This window comes from Hipposideros armiger, unplaced genomic scaffold, assembly GCF_001890085.2.
Source record: "Hipposideros armiger isolate ML-2016 unplaced genomic scaffold, ASM189008v1 scaffold_866, whole genome shotgun sequence".
NCBI classification, from domain to species: domain Eukaryota; kingdom Metazoa; phylum Chordata; class Mammalia; order Chiroptera; family Hipposideridae; genus Hipposideros; species Hipposideros armiger.
Window position 1 is genome coordinate 543,407 of NW_017732216.1, and position 26,680 is coordinate 570,086.

Below are 26,680 nucleotides of genomic sequence, written 5' to 3' on the forward strand. Positions count from 1 at the left end.
TTCTCATTCCTACGTTAATCTGCAACCAACTAAGGTCCAGACCCATCACAGAAGCAACAGACAAGGTTTAAGAGTAATTTCAAGTGTTCCCTGGCTCTGATCTTGCTTAAGGCCATATTTTCCTGCTCCCTAGTCATGTCTTCCTGACTGCACCATGGAACCTTGGTAGTAATCATAAAATCCAGGAATAAAAAGACCCTTTGCAGAAGCTGGGAAATAAAATGTCCTGTTGCCACCATCTCAATATGTGTTTCTAGGTGGGACATCAGCCCATTTTACCAGTTAATGTCTCTCCAATAGTCGTAACTTTTGCTCACCACTTCAGTTCTCTCTGTTGGACACTTAAGCTTCAGCTGGTTGACATGGCCATGACGGCTATTGTCAAAACTCGAGCTGTGTACGCATATGTCAGCCCTCACAGAAAAAAGTCTCTTTTCAGAGATTCAACCTCCAGGTTCAAGCCAAAGCCACTCCTAAATCGGAGTGCCAAGAGGGCTGCCTTCCAGAACCTCTTTCCCTGCTCAGAACCTCTGAGACAATGTCCTTTTCATTATCTTGGCCTTGGTCAGTTTCTTTAAACTTTCATTCCAGCTTCTGATCTTGATTACTTTCTTTTCATTTTTCATTTCCTAGTCATTTTTCTTCACACTTTCTTGGCCCTCCCACCCGCAGGGCTCAATTATTTCTACATTTGTTTTCTGTCAGTAATTTTTTAAATATACAACCTGGGCACTAAAAAAATCAATATTTACTTAAATGTACATGAGACAGCTCTCATCTACAGTAGAAAGAGATAGAAAAGTAATTAAATATCAGTGTACAAAGGAGAGTCATCACACTCTGGAATGGAAATCAGAGAGCTAGGCCACCATTTTGGCTCTATCACTTCTAATTATGTAACCTTGGGCAAATCAATTTCACAGGGCTTCTAACTCCTTATCTGTAATATGACCTCTAATGCATGTCTTGGTCAAATATTTTAAGATTTTAAAGATCTATACTGCAAAGTTAATTTGGTCAAACCAACCATATGTTCTTCAGTTAAAACAAAACATGCTGAATCAAAGGGAAGACTATTTTTGACTGAGGCACACATTTTATCTCGCCCTAGGCACCTGAATGTGAGCAAAAATATGCCTACCTCTGGACTTACAAATATAGGTTAACGATTGCTACAATAACGCTATGTAACAATCACACAATTTTAGTGGCACACAACAATATTTAATTTATGTACCTTTGTGGTAGTCTGGAGGTTTGTAGACCTACATAAATTGGGCCTGGTTTGAGTGGTCCTACTCCTCTTCACGAGTCTGTCATCTTCTTCTTGGAGCTAGTAGGCTAGTCTGAAAATGTTCTTCTTATGGTAATGACAGAGAAAACGAGAGTGAGTCTAATCATATGTGCACCATTCATGCCTTGGATGAGTCATGTCTATGATATTCCATTGCCTAAAGGAAATCACACAGCCGAGCCCCAAATCAAGGAGTGCTCACGATGCAGGTGAATAAGCAAGTGAATAGTTTTGAACAACAATCTAACACACCGCTCTTTGGAAATGAGTGATGAAAATGCTTATGTATGGCTTCTTCTCAGTGAAAATAAAGGCAGTGATGAAGACATGCAGAGACCTTAGGGATTAGAGTCTACAGTGCTACTTTTCCTCCTATGAGACATAACTGAATGCACTTTGAGAGAGACATGTTGCTGATTTGAGACAGCCTTCATGAACTTACTTGCACACAATTTAAAGGTACAGGTAAAACTTATTTTAATCAAATGAGGGAGGTCAAGATGGTAGCACTGCCTGAAAAGGATCTAGAGTCCCTCTATTTTGCAGATTTGTGAAAAATTCCTCTGAACCACTGACCACGTACCCCTCCTTGGGTAAGTACCTGCTCATTCTATTCAAGTTGGGAATGATTTTACAAATGCTGACCAGGACTTACTTATAAAACCAAAACAGGGTGCTTCAAAGAGAAGCTAATACAAAAACACTGTGAGACACCTGTTATATGATAGATTAAAAAATCCCATGACTTATGTTTTATTTATGTATGTAAACTGTCTAAAACAATCTAAACACACTCAAATTCTTCCACTTTTTATCCCAATACCTCCACTCGTATTTATGTCTCCTAATAAAATAGCAAAGTAAAACCACAATGACCTTTACACAATTTACTGACGATTAAGTTGTATTAAATAAAAATAACTGTACATGAAGCAATAGTCATATATATGAAGTTAGCCTTATTTCTTTCTTGAGAGCTAATGAGGAATTGAGGGTCATTAGGGCAGGAAAACATTAGTTTGTTTTTCCATTTATTGGACTGTATTAGTTATCTATTACTGAATAATATATTATACCTACACTTACTGGTGTTAAATAATAAGTATTTATTACCTCACACAGTGTTTGTGGGTCAGGAATTCAGAGAAGGCTTAGTTGGGTGGTTCTGGCATTTATAAGGTTCCAGTCAAAAGATCAACTGAGGCTGCAGTTATCTGAAGACTTGAGTGGAGGCTGGAGGTGATGCTTCCAAGACAGCTTAATCACATGGCTGGCTGGCTGATTCTTGTTGATAGGAGGGGGCCTCAGTTCCTTGACAGGTGGAGTTCTCAATAGGGCTGCTTGAGTGTCCTCATAGCATGGCAACTGGCTCCTTCCAAAGTGAGTGATCAAAGAGAGATCAAGGCAGAAGCTACATGTATTTTATGACCTAGCTGTGGAAGTCACACTCTGGTCATTTCTGCAGTACTGTATTGGTTATACCAGGCCTGGGACTGGTACTTACAAGATTCTGTAAGTGCATGACCCTGAATGTGAATATCTTCTTATATTTTACACACTTGGTGTCTTGTTGCCTTACTCTTGTCCTGACCAGCTATACAAGTCATCTGTATTCAGTGTCAGAGGGGACTATATAAGAGGGAGGAATCATGGGGGACATCTTGGAGGCTGGCCATGACAACAGTTAAGGACTTAACCAAGATTCTGATTAATGAGAAGGGACTTCCACTAGTTCAGCAGTTCTCAGCTTTGGCTGAACATTGAATCATCTGGTAGTGCTGATGCCTGGGCCTCCCTCCACAGAGATTCTAATTTAATTGATCTGGAGGGACAGCCATGATATTAAAAAAAAATTCTCCAAGTTATGCTCATATGCATTCAGGGATAAGTACACTGAAAATGAACTAAAGGTTCTTTTTGAGACTAAAGCCCACACAGAATTTGCTCTTGTATATATCAGTAACAGCTTCTCTTCCCCCCTGGGACAGGGGTGTGTGGGGAGGTTTAGAGGGACAAGGGGCATTAGTAATTTATTCACTCACAAACTGTTGCTGAATACAGAGTGGGTCAGGCTGACTAGGTATTTTTTTCCCCTCTATCACCTATATGTTCTTTTTGAATTGTTTTATAAAAGATTGGGATGAGCAGGGTTAATTCATCAATGCTAGTCTGATTTGAGGCTCTTTATTTGTTTCAAGATATATCAAAACAGGCAGATTGGATGAACAGGGCACACACATGTAAAGCTGAGAATGAGGTCACTCTTAGCTCATATCGATCCTTCTTTATCCCATGGAGCAGGATCCTGGGCTGAACATGATGAGAGGAAGGGTGAAAAAGGATTGGAGCTGGGTTCTTGTGCAAGATATTCTGTTTCCCTCCAGTAAAAATAAACAACAGAATTTCAGTATGAAGACTAACTGTACTTTCCCATTATTTGGAATCTTGCTAGAACTTCCACATTTTCTTCTTGTAATTTTCCTTGGAAATGCAGCAAGCCTCAGAGATTATCACAATTTGACAAATAGTGTAGAATGTTGGCAGAAGCCCAGAGAAGAGAATCTGGTACTGACATATGCTTGAAACCATTGTCATCACCTCAATCAAAGAATTAAAATGAAAAATAAAAACACTGCAAGTATTTTTTAATGACGGCAGCCTAATTTGCACTTCTTACATAAGCAAGAACATTCCTACAGACTGCATTGGGTGTCAGCACAACACCCTCTCATTCTTGTTTAAAGGCATATGCAGATGAAAGGGGGTGAGTTGCTGAGAAAACAGGTCATTCTCTTCCGATGTTCATTTCAGCTGCAGTAGAGGCTTGGCTAGAAGGTGAATATTTAATAATGCAAAATATCGACTTTTTCAATAGGACTTGAGCAGAATTTCATTGCATGGCAAATCTCAAAGGACTAGAGTGTTTCCATCTCATGAAAAGGTAGATCATTTCCCATGGACTCTTGAATGCAAGTGTACTTGATGGGAGGCGGAGGTGGCTTGAAAGGCGGGGGTCTTTCCATGCTACAAATAAAACATTGCTCTTTCAATGCTAAGAATGTGAGGGGGTGATTGAAGGACATATACATATATATATATATATATATACATATATATACGTATATATATGTTTATATATTTATATATATTTATATTTACATATTTACATATATATGTAAAAAATACTTTAAAGTAGGAAACAGAGAGAGACATGCCCTACTAGTTCTCTCAGAATTTTTCTTGCGTAACTTTCTGCTTATTAGCTTTATCATAATATCACTAATTAATATTTAATGGTATTTTATAGTTTGCAAAGCACTTTTATTACAACATTATTTAACTTGTACTGAGAAATTGGATATTACTGTCACCATTTCTTAGATAAAAATGAGGCTCAGCGGTTTTAAGCAACTTGCTCAAGAGAACCAGACCAGCAATGAGTCTTTTAACCAGAACCTATACTCTTTATGGCAACTGCTTCCTAAGAGAAGAAGTGTGTCTCTTATGTGGATTAAAACATCCCTCAGAAACAAAATTTAAAAATTCTGGGACCAAAGACTGAAGCTTTTCAAATAGTCCCTTTGCTAACCATACCCCCAGTTCACTCAACGTGTACTGTGAGGATACAGTCAAGGTAGGAGGTACAGCTTTTCTGAATCGCTGAGGTGGTTGGTGCTAGATGGATAGTGCTAGAAGCTCTTCTCTTTTAGTCAGTGAATGTTCTTAATGTCATCTTTCTATACAGTCTGTTCTCTATTAGCACAACTCATCTCTTGTCTGAAATGCATCAAGCATACAGGTGAGTGTGGGGTTTAGCTATACAAATGCTCCAGCCTTCTTGATATTAAGAAACAGAAATATATCTGTGAGTAAACTTATGTCTGTGACTCAAACACCTCCACCCTTGTCTGTCAATTCATAGTACCTTAACTTTTCTAGATCAATCTATATCTATCTATCTATCTATCTATCTATCTATCTATCTATCTATCTATCTATCTAGCTGGTCTCTCATTTCTATATAACACAGACATTTGAATACAGAACAACAAAAACTTCAACTCAGATTTTCAGACTACCATTTTCTCATTTTAATATAAAAATCCCTAATGCCTATTACCCGGCTTTCTGATGTTTAGTGGAGACAATATATACCAAAGGTAGATAAAATTCTAAGAAATTTGCACTTCCATTTTTTGTTTTCAGGGAAATTATAAATTTCTCAAGGTCATGTGGTGGCCAGAGTGTAGCATTGGACAAAAGAAAACAGAATTTCTGACTACTAATTTAGTGTTTTATTCACCATGAAACACTCCCTGCACATGTTTATAGAGTCTTCAAGTATACTCTAAGCAAAGCAGAAGAAAGTATTGTGCAGTGGTCAATGTTATATTAGATAGTAGTCATAAGATACATGGAAGATCAGCGCTATGTATTATGAGAATCTCCTCTAATCATAGCCCAGTCTGGAGTGATCCAAAAATAGCCAAGTCAGAGAAGTGAAGCTTGACCTTATATGTCATTTCAGACTGCTGAATGGAGAAAGAAAAGTTCTGGAAAATATTTCAGTAAGACAAAAAAGGGTAGCAAACTGTTTACTTTTTTTTTACTTGGGGAAAAAGGAAAAGGGTAGTAAAAGCTCATTCTGCTGAAAAGCAGCTGGAAATTTCTTAAAATTACCTTTCTCACTCAATTTCACACTTGAGCATCTAGGCCCTGCTAGGCCCACGCAGTTCAGAGATGCATGAAAATTAAAAAAATAGTGAAGATTAAAATAAAAATTATTTTCCATTCTGAGGTGAGGTGAGGCTCAGTTTTTATTTCATGCCCACTGACTTGTTACACCTGGTGAGTGTTACAGCCTAGGCAGTGTTACAGCCTAGGGGATACCAAGTCAGAAGTCGTGCATCTAATCCCAACTGTGTGGTGCTGAGAAGGCTACACAGCCTTTCTGAGCTTCTCTGGGCCTTATTTCCTCAGTTAAATACGTAGAAGAGGGACTCGGTATAGGAATGATATTTAAAGTGCTGAGTGAATATTGAGTACTGAAAAAGTGACTGTTTTTGCATATGTTAGTATTACACTCACATTTCCTTTTGGTATTGACACCATCTTCTCACTCCAAGACCAAACAATGCCAGGCAGAAAAAGAGTAAAGCTGCTACAATAACTGGCCAGGACATTCCATCCTTGGGCTTATTAACCACAACATCTGAAAAGGACATGAAGAGAGAGGAACTTTAACACCGAACTTTGGCAACTGGAAATTAGGATTAACTGAACTGTTTCACCTACCTGACACATGTTTTCTCCAAGGGCCATGAGGTATTCACTGGTCACAGTCATGCTCTGGGGTCATGTCTGTGCCTTGTTCTCATTTATGGCTTGATGTTTATACAATTACTTTCTTACATGAATGTCTTTCTTGTTAGGATGTTCTATAACTGATCTTTCCTTTCATTTTCCCAAGGCCCAGGATAATTCCCATCACGTGGTGCCCAATGAAATGTTATTTGCAAGAATAAATAAATAAATAAGAATAATAATCTGTAAATATGTATTCCAAATTTACTCCAGTAAAGAAAATTTTATGTGTGAAGTGATGGTCTAGTTTTGGTTTTTCTTATTCTTGAATGAGTCCTTAAGTGCTTTATGGACTATTAGTGTGTTAGGAAGGGGAAGACAGAGTACAAAGCATTATAACTTTCTGAAGCCCCAAAAGATCAAAGCTGAGAAGGCCTAGCTAAGACTTATGGAGCTGTGGTGCGGAAAGAACTATCATCCAAGGCTTCTCAGTTGAATGTCACTCAAGGAATCATATCCAGGGTAGAGGTTTTCTAATCTTTTTCTATTGCTTTCCCTCTTTTTCTTGCTTTCTCCTGTAGCCATTTCCGCAATAGAAACAGGAGAAGGGACAAAAAGGGTAAAACTAAAGTCAGTCAATTTTGTTGTTTCTATGGTCTGAAAAAGGAGGAAATTGAAAGTAAAGGGCTGGCTAAAATTCTATTGGTGAGCAATCAATGGACTGCTTTTTCTTATCCATGCTGATTATACCTATACTCAGCTCATTCATTAAATTTCTAATATTTGAACACCAAGTCAAACTGCAGGAATCAAAGACTTTCAAACATTGTGGATTCTATACCAGAAGCAATATAATACACATTCTGAATGTTTTACTTTTTCTCTAACATGAAGAAAGAAGAAAATTAACTCTCTTAAAAAATAAGATTCTCTGGTTCTACCTGGAAGAAAATAAAAGGGACTATTTACAATTATATAGCTACTTAATTTTTTCCTTTTCAAATATAATTTATGATCACATTAAAAATTCAAAGAGTACAGAAATATAAAACTACGATGAAAAGGAAGTGTCTTTACTACTTCAGGTGCCAGTTGTCAAGTGTCAGAGGCAGTAACTTTCAATTGTTAATTATGTATCCTACCAGAAATTTTCTATGCATACATAAACATATATATGTAGCATGAATATATACCCCTTTTATTACAAATGGGGGTACACTATACATACTGGTCTGTCCCTTGGCTTCTTTCTCTTAAAAAAACATTCTTGGAATACTTTCCAAAAAAATGTAGGGATTTACCTCATTTGATTAAAAGACTGGCTAATTTCCCAAAGTATGTATCTACCATAGTTTAGTTAATTGGTCTCTTACTGTTAGGTGGTTAAGTGGTTTCTAGGTTTTTGCTATTTCTAACAATATTCCAGCGAAATTCCTTATACATTACACATAGATCTTTAGCTCTTTAGATTACAAAGATCATTTGGGTAAATGGTGTATTTTCATATCAGAATTATCTGGATTGAGTTTCTTTTATTGTTTTGACTAGATTATAAATTGCTTGCAGGTAGACACTAAGGTTTTTAATTTCTTTTGTTGCCTAGATTTATCATACTGCTTTTCATACAGCAAAGTCTAAAAAAAAAAATACACAGGCTAAAAAACTGGATTTAAAATGTTAATTACCAAATCTTTTCTCTGTTTTATATAGTTTAGACAGCAGCTACATGATCGTGTCTTGTGAACATTGGTTATCAGTATGGAAGACTTTTCCTTTTACATATACATCCAGGGGTTTGAGGTCTTCCTGATGCTCACCCTACTTCAGCCCTGTCATAGAAGACAATGATGGTACCCTGGAAGCTCACATAGTCCTACAGTATATAACCATGTGATGCTGTGTATGTACAGGTGGCTAGAGAGTTCACAGTAATTCAAACCAGCAGAGTATCATGATCACAAAAGAAATAATGGACTGCCAACTCAGGACTACACAAAGTTCTGTTTTAGTTAAGTTAAAATTTACTAGGCTGTACACTAGTAATATGGTGGGATATAACATTTTTCCCCCCAAGTTTTAGAGAAATGAAAGGACAAAAGGTTTTATATGGGTGTTATCTCAAGGTTCACAAATTTTCTCCCAATCAAATATAGAAAATGAGACCACTGACTTCAAGAATGTCTCTGCAGAAGCAAGGCTCCCATCTTTCCTCCTCTCTAATGTAGGAAGTCCTTGAAGTCACCAATGCCTTAAAGATATATTGGTAGGACATCAGTTTGGAGCTGTATTGCAGTGTTGTGTGCAGGATGATGCTCTAATGACCTGAGGGCTGTATAATCTTCAATATGAAATAAGCTGAGTACCCAGGTGAAGAGTTCATTAGTCAGGTGAACACTCTTAGAAGTAAAAGAGTTGATTATGACTCTGAATTTATAATCAAGGCCAATACTGGGAGGGTCCTAACTTTATTGAATCCCTTGCTCTCTCTTGATATAAAACAAGGGATTATATTTAGCATTGACAAAATTTTATTGGTTGAATGACAGGAATACTCTTTGTTCTGATGATCTCTTTCTTGCCTCAGACTATATTTTCACAAGACAACTGTTTCTCACTACTTTTCACCTGGCTATTTCTTACTCATTTTTCAGATTTTAATTTAAACATATTCTCAAAAGTCCTTTTCTGTTTCTCAATTAAAATCAGATCTTTCTGGGGCTGGCTGAGTGGCTTAGTTGGTTAAGAGCGTGAGCTTTGAGCAAAAGGGATGCAGGTTTGATTCCCACATGGGCCAGTGAGCTGCGCCCAAGCTAAGCTGCTGCTGAGTTGCCAACAGGTGGCAGGATGGCTCAGATGGTGAGAGCACGTGCTCCTAACAATGTTTCTGGTTAGACTCTGCATGGGATGGTGGGCTATGCTCACCCGCAACTAAGATTAAACACAGCACCTTGAGCTGAGCGGCAGTGAGCTGCCAACAAGCAGCCGGATGTTGACTGGACTTGGAGCTGAGCTAGCTGCGCCCTCCACAACTAAGACAAGGATAACAATTTGACTGTTCCCCTTCCCCAATTCCCCAACACTGTTCCCCTTCCCCAATTCCCCAATAAAATCTTAAAAAAAATCAGTTCTTCCTGTTAGACTCCAACAACACCTTGTATATATCATAGCATTTGTCACAAATAAATTTCATTGTATGGTTACTTATTTACTATACATCATCTCTAATAGATTATAATCTTCAGGAGGCCTGTGTTTTCACTGTCTACCAAATAACTGGCACAGTGCCTAACAAATGGTAGACAATCAATAAATATTTGTTGAGTGAATAAAACATAAAATCCAAAAAATAACTGGCAAATGACTCACCAGTGATACGGATGTAATTCTTTTTAGTAGATCCATTGGCAGTTGTGGGAACTTCTGAAAATACTTCGGTTGTGCTGATGAAGACATCATCTGGGGATGCAAAGGGGATATCGGAACTGATAGTAATAGTTATCTCAACCTGATCAAATGGTAGAAAACAATGATTGAATTTCACTTGTTATTAGGAAGAGCTCAATTGGAATGGCTCAAATATTCTTAAAATATTATGTGTAAGGTTTACTAAGGACCAATCTACAGCAAGGTTAGGATCCTAGGGTCTAACAGCTATCAAAGGAGTGAAATTTCATATTAATTTATCAAAAACAAGAGAAGCTGTTCAACACATACAACAAAACAATATCTGCTAAAGGTTCTCCAGAAGACATTTATGTAGTTACAGTAAAATGTCTTAAGTGAGGTTCTGGAAAGATGAGGTCTATCCCTATTCCACATATCTGTATTTGATAACAGGGTATCAGAGGTCCAGCCAATCAAAATACTGATTCTCCTCCTTCTAATGTGTTTGAAAACACCAAAAAAATTATATTTCTTTGCAATATTAAAGTAGACAAATCCATGCTGATAAATCATTCCATTTCCAGTGAAAAAATAAAACTTAAAATAAATTTTAATGGATTTAATTGGCAAAAAAGAGCTATCATATAAATTTCATTTTTAAAACCAAGTAGAGAAAAATCTAAAACTTGGTCTCTATCATCTTTGAGTGACTGGGAAGAATTTTAGTTTCATTCATTGTTATTTTCATCATCACTGTCATTTTCATCATCAAATAGCACTTTTGAATACTTATCTGAGATTGGCTTTTTCTCAGTCCTTGTTTTTCCATCTTTGCCCTGATAAAGCAGACCACTACCTTCCTTGATCCTAAGTCTTCCCCAAGTACTCACCATAAAGTGTTGAGCCTGCACTTGAGGGGAATGAAGTGTATGTTTCACTGGGCATCAATGAAGCTGATAAAGGAAGAACATATTGGCAGAATTACTCTATATAAGACTAGTTATTTTCTCTTCTTGACCATTAATTGAATCTAATAATTATGAAAAAGGGATATTAATGAACATTTAAAGTAAGATCATTGAACCACATGCATAGAATGTCTGAAAATAAAGTGGGAGCTTAGGGCATGCTTGGGAAGGTTTTGATCATAGCCACTTAGGAGAAGGAAGAAGGAATGCAGGAAAAACATTAGGAGGGGTTCTTACAACCACAGGGAATGTGTTGTGACTGTTCTCATGTCCATTGCATAAATGAGCTAAAAGAATAGGAGAGAATGAAAGCCCAGGTGTGTGATGGTGGACTTTGATCACAAAAAGGTGAAAATAGGACTTTGAAGTCTTTGGTAGAACATGCACAGGGGAACAAAATAGTTTGTATTTGTGGGTAAGCTGACACTCTTGTTTAACTGTGAAAACTGAACTGTGTTAATAGTGAATTATCAGACCCATATGGTCATAGGCCTGTTAGATTCTGAGTCCTTTCTGATGCATTCAGAGGTAAACCTCTCCTTTAAGTGGATGGTAGCAAACTCAGGCAACATATATGGCTTTTGAAATAGATCTATCAACTCATTTTGTTTAGTGCCCCATCTCTGTTAAGAAAAATCCACTTCTTGCCAAATTTCACATATCTGTATTTGATAACAGGCCTATTATGTGATGTCAAGTGAAATAACTACAGTAATACATGATTAGTATGCTCATTTATTTAATACATTAGCATACATGGCTTTCCAAGTCAAGTGCTTTCTTGTGTGCCCAACCCCAAACAAACAAAAGCAAAACCAAAATAAAATAAAACAAACATTAAAAAAACCCTTAGCCCTCCCCTTTCTTGGTTTCTCCCTGAATGCCAATGGCAGTTGCAGTGCAGACAAAGGTATGTTATCAGATCCTTCAAATGAAGTATACTTCAGTGCTTTCCAGGGATTGCTCATAGGATAATCTGTCATAGCGACTCTCATGTGGATTCACCCCACATGTAAGAGTGGCTTTATACATAGCTATTTTGAATTTCACTAGGCCAGGAAGGTGTTTTTGTCTTCAGTATAATTCTCTGACCCTGCACCTGTAATCTTGACTATTTTTTTGTTCTAGACAGAATACCAAGGTCTATAGATGATGATGAACTGAGTATTTTTTAATGCTGGTTTTTAATTAAGCCAGGAATTTGACAAAGAGCAACAACTATAAAAACAAATTAGGACCAGCAGGCCGAGTGGTGTGTTCGTTAAGAGCTGGTTTGGGATGCCAGAGGGCCCCGGTTCAGATCCCACATATGAGGGCCAGTGACACTACCCTCTACAGCTAAGATGCTGAACAACAGCTCAACCTGGAGCTGGGCTGCCATGAGTCGCCAGCGGCGGCATAGGCTGCAGCCACTGCTGCAGTGGGTTGCTATGGGCTACTGTGTGTAGCCAGCAGCCAACGTGAGTGGCCAGCAGCCACCATGAGTGGCCTTCCAAAAGCTGGCAACTGATCTGCCTCACCCGGGGAGAGCGCAATGATGATGCCAACTTGGGCCAGCGAAGCAACGTCCTCCACAACTAGACTGACAAACAAAAGGACAGCAACTTGTCTGTTCCCCTTCCCCGGTTCCCCAATAAAAATCTTTAAAGAAAGAAAGAAAGAAAGAAACAAACAAACAAACAAAAAATGAATTAGGACCAGGCCTAGATTTAGGTACAATTATAAAGGCAGTTTGTTCTGGATAATCTTATCAGTTTGTTTGTTTTTTTTGCCTGTATCATATCTCCCTTACTTCCTATATTTAGGGGTTGATGCTTTATATCTTATCCTTCAAATTCTGTTTATAAGAAAGAATGTGATAAATTAATTTATGCTAAGATATAAATGGTTGAACAAGTGCTACCCCTTTAAGCAAAATGGGTCTTTGAAAAGGAAAAGATTTTCCATGTATGTTTATCAGCAGGTCAATAGAGAACATTTTGTAATGACCAGTTCCATGTGGACACCATAGTTTTGTTTGTTTGTCTGCCAGATACAGAGTGCCAGTCTTTTCTGTTCAACACGGACTTTCTCCAAATGAAATAAGCAAGCGTAACATAATTTCAAGAGGTGGTGATATCATCAACATGATACACTCTAGTTATAAAAACGGCAACACTTAAATCATGAAAATTATTTGACCATTTCATAAAAGTTCTTTTGAGACTAATAAGAACTTTTCAAGTGTAAAAAAACACCTCAAAAAATGCATGAGAGAATCAAACTGCAAAATCTACTTTAGAAAAGTAGGGAGTTCTAATTTTGGCTTTAAGATTTTTTTTTCAACTTTGTTTAAAAAATACAGTTGAGAATGTATTGAGAGAGGTTAAGAAAAAGGAGCTTCCAGTTGACAGATTCAACATGTCTGAAAATACTAATTAATGTAAAAGAAAAGGTTTAAGAGCACGAATGTATTATAAATAAGAGTCAGCAAGACAAAGAGATGAACAATTCTTGCATCAATTGCTCCCACAGGGGAGAGGTCTTAGTGAAGAATGCTTGTTTATAGAATCCTTAATAAGACAGAGCTGGCTACCTCCAATGATCCATCTTTCACCAATACAATATTTTCCTAAAAGCTCCTACACTCTATCATTTCGATACTCAAATTTTAGAATGCGTTCCACATTGATGACTCCATCTACCATTTTTAATCTTCTTGAGATTCAGCAGAATTGTGTTGCTATTGTCTTTTTTTTCCTTCCTTTTTTTTAATTTGTTGTCTTTTAATTGACTGAAATATTCTTCATTCTTCAAGGCACCATAAAGTTTGTTAAATACAAGAGTTAAACCTCCTTTAAATCCTTTGAGCACTCGTTTTCATCAAAATCCACGAATGAACATGACTTTGACATTTGGATGATAAATACCAGCTTGATGGATAATCTCCCTTCTAGTTCATCTCCATTATCAACTGAAAATATGAACACAGGGATACTGTGCTGCTGGAGCTTCTCAAATAAATTTTATATCCTCTCTTGAGCATAACCTTGGTTTCTTCCATAATTTCTTTAAATTTAACTTCTGGTAAAGCTTGTTCAACAAGGAAACTATGTGATTTAACACACCATTCTACCATAAAAGGGTACTTCTCTTCTATGGTAAAAACAGGATCAACTTCACTAACATAGTATTTTTCATTTAGTTGCAATAACTTTTTAAGACATCCATCTGTAACCAGTTTACAGCTGTCAATAATATTATGACATGTTAGGCATCTTTTCCATTTGTAGAAAAATCTACTTAGTGTCATATAAAAGTTTGTGATTATGTGAAGTTCAGCAGCATCTCTTTTTGATGAAACCACAGATACTTTGTTACTATTATAGGGCTCTTTTTGCAAACTGAACTTCTCTAGAATCCTGGCATCATTTTTACATGTACAGACTTTTTCTTGGTTTCCCAGTCTTCCTTGCGGTACTCTGAGTTCTTCTGTTCATGATTTTGTCTTAGTATGGCAGCACAGGTGGCAGGCAATGTTTGAAGATGCAGGGCTTTGATACAGAGATCTCAATGACCTCGGTCTTCTGCCTCATCTTCCTCTTCAGGGTGAACATGTAATGGGCCAGCACCACTGCTCTCACCAGGACATACTTGCTGCCACTAACTGCATTGCCCACTCTTGCCATGATCACATAGTCCATAGATGGGACCCTTATGCTCTTCCCAACCATAAAAAGATGACATTCATGAGCTTTTGAAGTGTGCGGCTTGTGTATTAGCTGTGGAAAAGCTCCCAGAAATTGGTCTTTTAACAAAAGATAGAATTTTAAATCTGGGAAATCTTTAATTTGAGACTGACCAAATCAGAAACTAGGTGACAGAATGGGAGGAGAACAACATTTTAGAGAAGAGGAAAATGGAATGAGAGGTGATCTGGGACATAAAAGATTTTAGAATTTGAGGTCAAGAGTGGTGACTTTAGAGAATCAGTATACCAGTCAACAGAGAATAGAGGGACTGATGATGATCGGGCAGTCTGAATAGGAGCTTAGGTTCTCTCATTGCTATGTCCCTGCCATTGATCCTCAACTCAAGCCCTCAACTCCAGCCTCTCCACTCTCCATTACCATCTCCCTATGGAAAGTAGAAAGGGATGTTATGAAATTATTAGGTACAGCTACCAAAAGCCAGAGAAGAACCAGATAGGACTAGGGACAGGATAAGCAATACATCTATAAGAGTTAAGAAGAGTATGTAAATTTTGAAGGATAAGAAATGCATGGTCAAAGAACAGAAAAAAGACCCCATGTGAGGTCAAAAGGAGGTACTCTGAGGTCTGTGTGTGTGTGTGTGTGTGTGTGTGTGTGTGTGTCGCACATGCTTGTTGCTTTTGGTAATGGGGCAGGTTGTAGTCACAGGGTTCCGTGGAGATTCATATTATTTTTCTACTTGTCCAACTTAGGCTAATTGAAATGTGGCTTTAGGCTCCAGTGGACCAAATGAATGATGGAAAACTAGAAAGAAAAATGTAATTAAGCTTCAATTTTCTGCTACATGGCCTGATCACCTGAGTGTCAGGATGAAAATCTGTCCCAGAATGTTAACAACCTTACAAATTTTGAGCATTTACGTGGTCAGTTTTGGCATCCCCATTTCATAAGTGGTTAAAGTAAAATAAACATTTCTGTTCTAGATTGTAGAAAACTTAAAAGTTGAAATATGATTAGATTCCAATATTCTTGAATTCCAGCCTAGACCTCTTTAAGCTGATAAAAAAAAGTGGCAAAAAGAATATATTAAAACATATACTGTTTTGATTACTGTAGCCTTGTAGTATGTTCTAATGCCTGGAAGCGTGATCCCCCCAACTTTGTTCTTATTTCTCAGGATTGCCGTGGCTGTTTGGTGTCTTTTTTGGTTCCATATAAATTTTAGGATTATATGTTCTATTTCTGAGAAAAATGCCCTAGGTAGTTTGATAGGAATTGCATTGAGTCTATATATTGCTTTAGGCAACATAGACATTTTAACTATATTAATTCTTCCTATCCATGAGCATGGTAGGTTTTTCCATTTGTTTGTATCTTCTTTTATTTATTTCTTCAGTGTCTTATAATTTTCAGAGTACAGGTCTTTTACTTCTTCAGTTGAATTTATTTCTAAGTATTTTATACAGGCACATAGATCAATGGAACAGAATAGAGAGCCCAGAATTAAATCCGGGCATATATGGGCAGTTAGTCTATGACAATGGAAGCAAGAATTTACATTGGGGTAAAGATAGTCTATTTAATAAATGGTGCTGGGAAAATTGGACTGACACATGCAAAAAAATGAAACTGGACCACTTCCTTATGCTATATACAAGAACAAATTCAAAATGGATTAAAGACTTAAATATAAGACCTGAGACCAGAAAACTCCTAGAAGAAAATATAGGGTCTAAATTTGCAGACATTACCCTGAGCAATATTTTTACTGATACATCACTGTGGGCAAGGGAAGTAAATGAAAAAAGGAACATATGGGACTACATCAAACTTAAGAGTTTTTTCATAACAAAAGAAACCATCAATAAAACAAAAAGGAAGCCTATTCAATGGGAGAAGATATTTGTCAACGAGATATCTGATAAGGGGTTATTATTCAAAATATATAAAACGCTCATGCAATTCAACACCAAAAAAACAAACAACCCAATTAAAAAATGGGCAGAGGATATGAAGAGACATTTCTCTAAAGAGAACATACAGATGGCCAATAGCCATATGAAAAAATGTTCAAACTCACTAAGCATTAGGGAAACGCAAATAAAAACCACAATGAGATACCACCTTACCCCAGTCAGAATGGCTACCATCAATAAATCAACAAACAACAAGTGCTGGCGAGGTTGTGGGGAAAAGAGAACCCTGGTGCACTTTTGGTGGGACTGCAGATTGGTGAAACCACTATGGAAATCAGTATGGAGGTATCTCAAAAAACTGGAAATGGAACTACCTTATGACCCAGCAATTCCACTCTTAGGTATTTATCCAGGAAAACCCAAGACATTAATTCGAAAAAATATATGCACCACTATGTTCATTGCAGCACTATTCACAATATCTAACACTTGGAAACAACCAGTATGCCTATTGGTAGATGACTGGATGAAGAAACTATGGTACATGCACACAATGGAGCATTACTCAGCTATAAAGAAGAAGGAAATAGTACCATTTACAACAATATGGATGGAACTAGAGAACATTATGCTAAGTGAAATAAGTCAGTCAGAGAAAGACAAATACCATATGATCTCACTTATACGTGGATTCTAAAAAACTGAATAAATCAGAAATGTAAATAGAGAACAAAAACAAAAACATATACTTATAAATTTAGTGTAAATGCAATGCACTCAGAACCTTCTAGTGACATCCCAATGTATGCAAGCTGCAGAAAATACATATATAAGCAAATATTCCATAGAATTTGTTCACAAATAGCAAGGGCCATAGAAACATTGCTAGTGGGCCTTTTTCACCAGAAATGTATCCATTGTTCTTCTTTGCATGCCTCTGAACATTTCATAAATCTACTGAAATAAACATCCTGGAAGGAAAAAAAAATTCCATTACCAATGCCTGTCATGAGTCTTGCCAAACACATCATCTAATACTGGATGTCACATTACAGACCAATCCAACTAGTAGAAACATGTTTCAAAAACAAGTTGGGAGTGAGCAATCAATATTCACTTGTTGGAGCTTAATGTGTTTTTGTCAATGATCATAAATAGAACAACTTCCTGCAGGAAATTTTTCTCTAAGTTTATGGACAAAAAATGACAATTAGTTAATAAGATATTATTCTTGAATAAGTAAGAATGTGGGTTTTCACTGCCAGAAAAAATTGCTTGTTAGGTTTTGAAGTCCCTTTCTATATTTCACAGTTTCTAAGGCTATTTTTATGGTAAGAATGATAAAAAGATATGTGAGGATAAATTAAGTTTTCAACTGGGGAAAGACAGAAAATGTGAAAGATTGCAGTAGTTCATTTCATTATAAAATATATTTAAAAAACCAAGAGCATGCTTGTGTAAATTATAAAGCACTTTCAACAAGACCCTTTTAGTTTCTGAGACAAAAATACCTTGGATGGCTTGTATGCCTCATATTGATGTGATGCATGGAATGAAAAAAAATTCTTTTTTATTCTTGGCACACATAGTATTGTAATAACAATTTAAATAAAGCAAGCAAATAAAAAGTTCAAAAATTCTAATTAAGCAGATGATTTCTTTTCTCTGTGTGTGTTTTCTATCTTGTCCTTACCCATATGTACACATATCCTTTCAATTATTCAAGAAACATTTGCTGAGCACCTATTGTATACCTGCCATTGCTACAGACAGAATATTATAGTGAACAAGACAAAAAAAAGTTTAGGTCCCTGTTTTTGTGTATATTACATCCTAGTATAATTTCGATAGACAATCAAATAAATAAAATAAAGAAAAACATCAGACAACAAGTGTTATGCTGAGAATTAATACACACACACACACACACAGAGCAGTAGATACATACATTCACATATATATATATAATTTAAGTTGGAGTTCAGTTTTTTCCTATAATATTGTCCAATAAACTTTTATCCCCAGTGCTACATAATTTCCCCTGTATAACCAACAAGTATTATTTCATTTACCTGTTTAATAATATTTGTTAAGCACTAATGATTACATATGCCAGGCATTATCTTAGGCACTGGGGACACAGGTAAGCAAACATACAAACAAACAAATAAACAAACAAATTTCATGAAACTTATTTGCATATAGTATCAATAATAAAGGATGACAAATTAGTGTAGGTAGAGTTTCAGCATAGTTAATTGCAAACAACTCAATTTTATGTTAGCACCATATAGAGTAAATGTTAGTCTATTAAGTATAAACTTTCATCATCAGTCTAATACCTTTATTCTCAATTTATATCTGATTGGTAAAAATTTTCCAGCTTGTATCCTTGTCTATATAATAAGATATACTGGCTAGCTTAGTACATTATGGCTTTTGTTTTAATTGGCTTCTAGTATTTCATTGAGTTAGTATCTCATCTTATTCCACAATATCTTATTATTGGACATAGTCTTCCTAAACACCCGCTCATCCTCATTTATACACACAGATTTTTTTGGTTATTATATTGATAAATAACATTATAAATGTCTAACTCTGTCCCAGCCCTGATATGCCCATTCCAAAGCAAATGCTGTTCTGAATATTGTGTCTATTATTTACTTACTTAGATAGTTTTAAAATTTTTATCACATATTATGGCTAAACCATATAGTGCTTGGTTATAGTACTTGCTTTTAACTTTTATTTAAAAATATCATTCCACATATTGTCACCTGTCATTTACTCTTTTGACTGAACATAATATTTTTAAGATTCCTTTATGGTGTTGTATGTGGCAGTCATTTACTCATTTTTCATTGCTTTATGATATTTTATTATATGATTATGCTACAATTTATTTATCTATTCTCCTGGCTATGCTCTTTTAGATATTTATAATTTTTGTTATTATGAATAGTGTTTTCCCTCTGACATTTGTGTCCATATCTACTGGACATACATACTCATATTTTGTGTGCATGAGCTGGGTATATATCTAGGAGTAGAATTGTAGGATTGCAGGGTATGAAAATGTGCAGCTTTAAAACATAATGCTGAAGTGATGGAAACTGATGGTACCAATGTACCGTCACCAGCAACATATAAGAACTTAAATTGCTCAACTTAAATTGCTCTGCATTCCATATAACACTTGGCAATTCCAGACTTTTTAATTTTTACCAATCGATTGGTTGCAAAATAGTTATCTGATTTTAGTCTTCATTTGCATTCTCTGATTACTAGAGAGGCTGAGCATCTCTTTAGATGTTCTCTAGCCACTTGTTTCATGATTTGTGATATGCCTGTTTGCTCATTTTCTATTGCTTTTTCTTTATTTTATTGATTTGTAGGCATTCTTTCTATACTCTTGGTATAAAGTTTGATCATTTGTCAATTATATATTCCTGATTATTTTCCAGTTACCTATGTGACAAATATCTTCTCCCAGATTATAGCCTTCCTCTTTGACTTTCTTTAAGGTGTATTTTGATGAAAAACATTTTTCTTAATTTTATTTTATTTTATTTTATTTTTTTCAATCTTTTTTATGGTTTGTGCTTTATGTCTCTTCTTTGAGCCCTTCCTATCCCAAAGCCAGGAAGAGGTTCACATTTATTTTATTACAGATTTTAATGTTTTGCTTTTGACATAAAGAACTTAAAATATATAGAATTGATTTTTGTGTAATGTGCATGGTAGGGGTACTTTTTCATGTTTTTTTTTTCTTATAAATAATCAGTGTTTGCTGAACAGTTTCTTCTTTTCACAGTCATCTGCCATGCCATCTTTGACCTACACTTAAGTTTCACTTATGTATGGATCTCTGTGGGTTCTCTCTTCTGATACTGCCCTTCTAGTCTTGTATTTAGACACTGAGTTCACAGGTGTCTATTACAGTTGACACTTGAACAACATGAGGGTTAGGGGCATTGAACCTCCATGCAGTTGAAAATCCACATATAACTTTTAATTCCTCAAAAACAACTACTAATAGCCTATTATTGACCAGAAGCCTTACTGATAACAAATAGTTAATTAACACATATTTTGTCTGTTATATGTATTATTAATATATACTGTATTCTTGTAATAAAGTAAGCTAGAGAAAAGAAAATGTTATTAAGCAAATCATAAGGAAGAGAAATACATTTATGGTACAGTACGTATTTATTGAAAAAAAAATTCCACATATAAGTAGACCCGCACAAGTTCAAACCTGTGTCAATCAAGGGTCAACTTTATTAAAAAAAAATGCTACATTAAATTATAGAGGGTCATGCACAGACTAATGGTGAAAGTGTATCATGAATTAAAGATTATGATAAGCCCAAATCTGAGAACATGATGCCCATAAAAGAGATGAAATAAATAATGCCACAAAGAGCAACAGTATACATGTTCCTTGCCTCTCTTTGATTTATTTCCTAAGGACAAGTTTCTAGCAGTGAGATGACTAAGCCAGTGGGTACAAAAGACTTTGAGAGGTTTTAAATGTATAACTTAAATGCTTTCCAAATGAAAACATATATATTTAATTTATCATGGCAACGGGCCTAGTAGTTAAATTCAGAGCTCTGCCCCTGTGGCATCCGGGGTCTTCACTTCTCTTTGCTTCAGTCACATCACTTGCTATGACACCACAACACTGATTTTTGTCTTAATACGACTAAGAGACAGCATATTTCCTCTTCAGCCCCTGTCAGTACCTGCTAAAGCGGCAGCAGATGCTGCGGCTCGTAGTTGGCCAGACTAAGAGTAATAAACCATTTCTGTGTCTTACATTGGGCTCCCTCTTTCATTTTATTAGGGATATGTATATTCTGCTAGGCTGCTCTTTCCCCAGATATACTCAAAGCTTGCTCTTTCTCCTCCATTAGTTATATCTGTACTAAGATGTCATCTTCCTCAGTAAGGATTTCAAGACTACTCCATTTAAAATGGCAACCCACCCTCACCGTTGATTCTCATTGTCTTCCTTCACTGCTTTATTTTTTCCTTCTCACTTATCACTATTTGTTTGTCTTTCTTCCACCAGAATTTGGAACTTAGATATGCTTATTCGCAGACATACGCCCAGCTCCAACATCAATGCTTTAAACATGGTAGGTGCTTTGTAAACATTTGTTAATATTATGAACAAAACACATAAAAGTTATTCAATATGTGTGATGGATGAATGAATGACGCCCAGAGGACTCTAGGGACGCATAGTTATTCTTACAGTTTTTGGTGTCTTCCACACTGGAGGTCCAGGAGTAGTTGAAGCCTCGGGTAGTCACATTAGAATTGCTGGCTGTAAGACAAATTTTTCAGAATCCAACCTTTTTATAAAGCTATGATTTAACTTTGCTTTGATGTGCTGAATTTTTAATCTATGGGACTTAGGGGAAATATGAAATTGAAAATGTGCTTCCTTATGTAGGAACACTAGCTGGCATATTAAGCAAAAGCTCTGCAGTCAGTTTATGGTTAATGCCGACGTGTCACTGATTTTCTTTCATTTTCTGTTCTTGTCACCAGCTCAGATCACTGAGAGTATTGTCGTGATTGCTTAAATATTACCTTAAAATCCCATGACAAATGAAAGATATAGTATAATAACAAATCGCTAGCCCTTATTTTTAAGATTATAGTGATTGTCATATCAATATATAGTAACCAGATTACATGTACAACAGAGTAACTCAAAACCAAAACATCAGCATCAAATGAAAAAATACAGCCTTTTGCCCAAACCTCAACATTATTGTGGCTGTTGTAAAACTTGTGAGTGTGTCTGCTCTTTTGAATCATATGTGGAAAGTCTTGCTATACTCACTTTGAGGGGTGGAGTTTGGAGTTGATGTACTCGTATCTACAAGGGTTGTTGAAGATGTAGCTGGATATCCTATTTTGAAAACAAAATTCACAAGTTGTTATAGGCGCTAACATTCACATGTTTACTCTGCCACCACAATTAAAAGGGTGGCATGCAGAGCATGGGATTTTTTAGGGTGGAAAGAATCTTAGTGAATACATAATATAATGGCTTCATTTTTATAAATTATGAAACTGAGTCTAAAAGGTATAGGTTTGTGGTTCCATACCCAATATTCAACATCATTTATTTGCTGTTAACCAGTTCTCCTAATGCAAAGTGTGTTACATTCATATTTTCAATTACATTCACATTTTCAATATATAGTAATATTTTGGTTTGTGAGCATAATTCGTTCTGGAAACAAACTACTCTTACTGCAAGATATCGCTCGTGGGCCGGCCGAGTGGCTCAGTCGGTTAAGAGCTCGCTCAAGAGTGTGGGTTCTGAGCAACAGGGTCCCCAGTTTGATTCACAGCACAAGCTGAGCTGCCGCTGAGCTGCCAACAGGTGGCAGGATGGCTCAGCTAAAGAAAAAAAAAAAGACATCACTCGTTTACCAAGTTAAAATGTATTAGAAATGTTTGCTCATCTTGCAGACCACCACTCACAAACCAAGTTACTCACAATCCAAGGTTTTACTGTATATTGTTTCAGTGTCTACTGTGTGCCCAACTCTATTATACATACAAAGGTCCTCACCCTCATGGAACTTACCTTGTAGTGAGTTTTCACAACTGTATGTAACATTTTCACAGAATAAATACGGTTTTGTATTTATGTCAATCCTTAGCTTTCAGAGTTATCTCCATCTTTATAATCCATCATTTTTCATTTTCCTCCTTCCTCTTTTTCTCCCACAATGAAAGACTATTTCATATTCATTTAAAAATATCTCTGGGGATGAAGCAAGGTAGATTAAAGAAGAAAAATACCCAACCACACTCCACTGAATACATGCTTATGTCTCTTGGGCAGGCAAATTTTTAATATATTTTATTTATGTGTATTGCTCCTTTGTTCTAAAACATATTTAAGGAAGCTTACATAAATATGCAATGCAAGAAGATAAAAGAAGTGGATAAAAAGAAAAACTATGGGCAAAAATATAGGTAGAAGAAGTATGTTGAGTCCCATTGAAACCTGAGTGGGGTTAATATTGCACAAGAAATGCACTTCTTGATGTCATGTACTTTTAGTATATGTGGGCTGCACATTTTGTCAGAACTTTCTAGTAATAATGCCAAGAAATTAAGAGTATATGTTTTGCAATTTATGAATATCATAAGATAAAAAACAGTCAATTTTCAAGAGAAACACCCTATTCCTTTTATTGTGATTAAAAAGAAATTTCCCCCGTCTTTTTAAAATAATACTATATAATATACACAATATTCTCAACAATATCCTTACATTATGACAGCTAGCAGGCTCATTCACCCTCAAGCTTTAAACAGTAGTGAATGGCATCCCAGCTTTCCAGGTAGCTTGATTCTGGGAAAGGGCATGCCTTAAATAGAAAACATGGGTAATCAAATTTCTGAAAAAAAAAAAATATATATATGTAGGATAAATAAATAAATTGGTGCTCTGGTTTATGAATCTATAAGTAGTTCACATATAGAGATGACTAATAACAATTGTTTGCAACACAGCCTACCAATGAACACCAAATATATAGTACACTTCAGCTCCAAGAATCCAGTCACATTTGGAGAGATGTATTAGAACCTGCCTCAGATGATGCCAGCATCAGGATGGGCAGAAAAAATGTTTTAAAGACTGGATATGAATAGCTCCATTTATCCAGCAAGTACTTATCGAGTGCCCAGTGTATACTAGAATAGGAATGAAGTGAAGAGAAAGAGAAATTTAGCCCCTGCCCTCATGGACTACACAATGTAGCGAGAATAAAGGTCAGTGTGGCAGACTACCAGCTGATCAAAAAACCCTTCCTCTTCTTTCTGGTACGGATAAAATGAAGTACATTTCCTAGTTTCCTGTGTGGTCATGTACTGAGTCCACATTTTAAATCTGTGCCCATCTCTTCATCCCCACAGCCTTCACTGTATAGTCCAGGCCACCACTGACCTACCCTGGGGCTAAAGCATCTTAGAAGGACCACTTGAATGTCATTCCCTCCATGGGGTCTTTGGAATAGAGCTCCGGCTTCCTTCTTTATCCTCATCCCTTTACTTTGCACACAGTGCCTCCAACATCTTGAACTGACTCCAAAGGAATGTGAGTGGGAGTGATGGTCATCATTTCAAGGCCTGGCCTATAAAGTCTCCCATGTATGATCTTCCATGATCTTTCCTGATGTACTATCTAGATTTTATGATGCAGGGAGACTTAGAAGTCACAAATTAAAGGTGACAGAGCTGCCAGCAGCCTGGTTTCTTGAATGACTGTGGAACACAGCATCCAGTCCCTGGCTTGGCCTGTCATGGGCTCTTTCCTTAAAGGTAAATGGACTTATACTACATCAAGTATAAATAAACAAAATAAAATTTTGGAATTTGTTGTTACTGCAGTTTATTTCCCTTCCTTTGCAAACAGTAAATACACAATTGCAGTTCAAGGTAGTAAGTGCTATATGTATGGTAGAAAATACTAGAATATACAGTGTACTGTGGGATTCCAGAGGAGAGAAATATAACCGAGACAAGTGAGCTCAAAGATGACTTTCCAGAAGCAGTGACATATCAAATAGTCCTGAAAAATGACAGGGATTAGTAAGACAATTTGGGAGTAGGGAACGAAAGAGGAGAATCAAGGAGAAGACCTCTCTGAGCAGTGTGAACAGAAAAGGCGGGAGAAAACTGAAGTCAGTTCAAAATATTGGAGCCACTTGTGCAAAGGAAACGGATGAGGATAAAGAAGGAAGAAGGAGCTATATCACAAAGACCCCATGGAGAAAATGACATTCAAGTGGTCCTTCTAAGATGCTATAGCCCAAGGGCAGGGCAGTGGTGGCCTGGACTATCAGTGAAGGCTGTGGGGATGAAGAAATGTGCACAGATTTAAAATGTGGACTCAACAGGGCTTAGTGAATGATTGGATATTGGAAGTAAGGAAGAGAGAGCAAGTCAAAAGAATTCCCAGTTTTCTGGCTTGGGCAGCTTTTTAGATCATGGTATTATTAATTGAGAAAATAAACAGAGGAGAAGGCAATGTTGGATGTGGCCAGGGGAATGAAGATGAATTAAATTTTGGAAGGATTGATTTTGAGTGCAAATGAGATGCTGAATTCCAGCAGAGAGTTGACCATATGAATTTGACTCTTAGGAGTGAAACTGGGATGCAAATAGCACATATTTGTGAGACATCAGCATGTAGGCAATAACTGGAGCAGCTGAAAATATCAACGATGGTGGGTCCGGGAGAAAAGAAGTGAGCCTGGGAAGCAACAATAAAGAATGCTTTCATAAGGGACTGGCAGGAGAAAAGAAGATTGAAAAGGAGGAGCCAGAGAAAGCGTATGGTATTAGAGGAGCCAAAATGACTGGGGGTTTCCAGAAGCAAGGCAAGTCCATCCCATTCAGCAAATATTTGCTGGTGAACACTGTGTGCCAGTGGTATCAAATGCTGCCAAGAAGGCATATTTCCACACAGCTCTTGACTGCTGAGAAGCCATTGCATTACACCCATCAACATGTATACAGAGTCTAGGAGACAGATTTGCAAAGCACTTGATTTGCAAAAGCATTGCAGATTAGCTACTAAAAGCTTAAGTTCCAGAGCCAGGCCCCCTGGGTTGAATATTGGTTTAGTTCTAAATTGGATGTATGGTGGTGGGAGAGTCTATTGACTTTTCTCACCTCCTCAAATTCCTCACTTGTAAAATAGTACTTGTCTAGTAGGGTGATTGCAGAGATTTAGTGTCATACCTATCGATTACTTAGAAGAGTTCCTGGCATGAGATAAGTATTAAAAACTAATCTTAGAAGGCATAAAATAGGGCATCTACGGTTTAATTCAGGTGTTGAAAATATAAGTATATCCTAGCAACAGGCAAGTTGAATCTCCTGATGGTTTTACAATGGCCCCATTTCCCTTGGTCTTTCTAGGTAATCAATCTCTCCCTCCCCAGGCTGACCCAAGTCAAGAGCTACATTCCAAAGGCTGCACCAGAAAGGGCTGATTGTCAGGGGCAAAGAGAGTGGCAACTTTCTGGGGCATTAACTTTATGATGGGGAAGGGATTTCTACTGGCCA

General features: G+C 36.7%; 1 protein-coding gene and 1 pseudogene across 2 annotated transcripts in view; both read right to left on the reverse strand.

Moving 5' to 3' along the window:
• Positions 1–3,462: 3,462 nt before the first annotated feature.
• CD96 (CD96 molecule) overlaps positions 3,463–26,680 on the reverse strand; it is an 86,311-nt gene continuing 63,093 nt past the window's right edge. The window contains exons 9-14 of one of the 2 annotated variants that reach the window (XM_019629700.1): positions 22,425–22,493; positions 21,828–21,899; positions 10,873–10,935; positions 9,965–10,054; positions 6,383–6,506; positions 3,463–4,318 (exon numbers count right to left, since the gene is read on the reverse strand). In XM_019629700.1, the coding sequence (XP_019485245.1) occupies positions 4,210–4,318; positions 6,383–6,506; positions 9,965–10,054; positions 10,873–10,935; positions 21,828–21,899; positions 22,425–22,493 (527 nt within the window). In that variant the 3' untranslated portion in view covers positions 3,463–4,209. Of the gene's footprint in view, positions 4,319–6,382; positions 6,507–9,964; positions 10,055–10,872; positions 10,936–17,373; positions 17,530–21,827; positions 21,900–22,424; positions 22,494–26,680 lie in introns of those variants that run through there. The other variant, XM_019629701.1, reaches the window with a different exon arrangement.
• LOC109374829 (cytosolic 5'-nucleotidase 3A pseudogene) lies at positions 13,412–14,488 on the reverse strand (annotated as a pseudogene).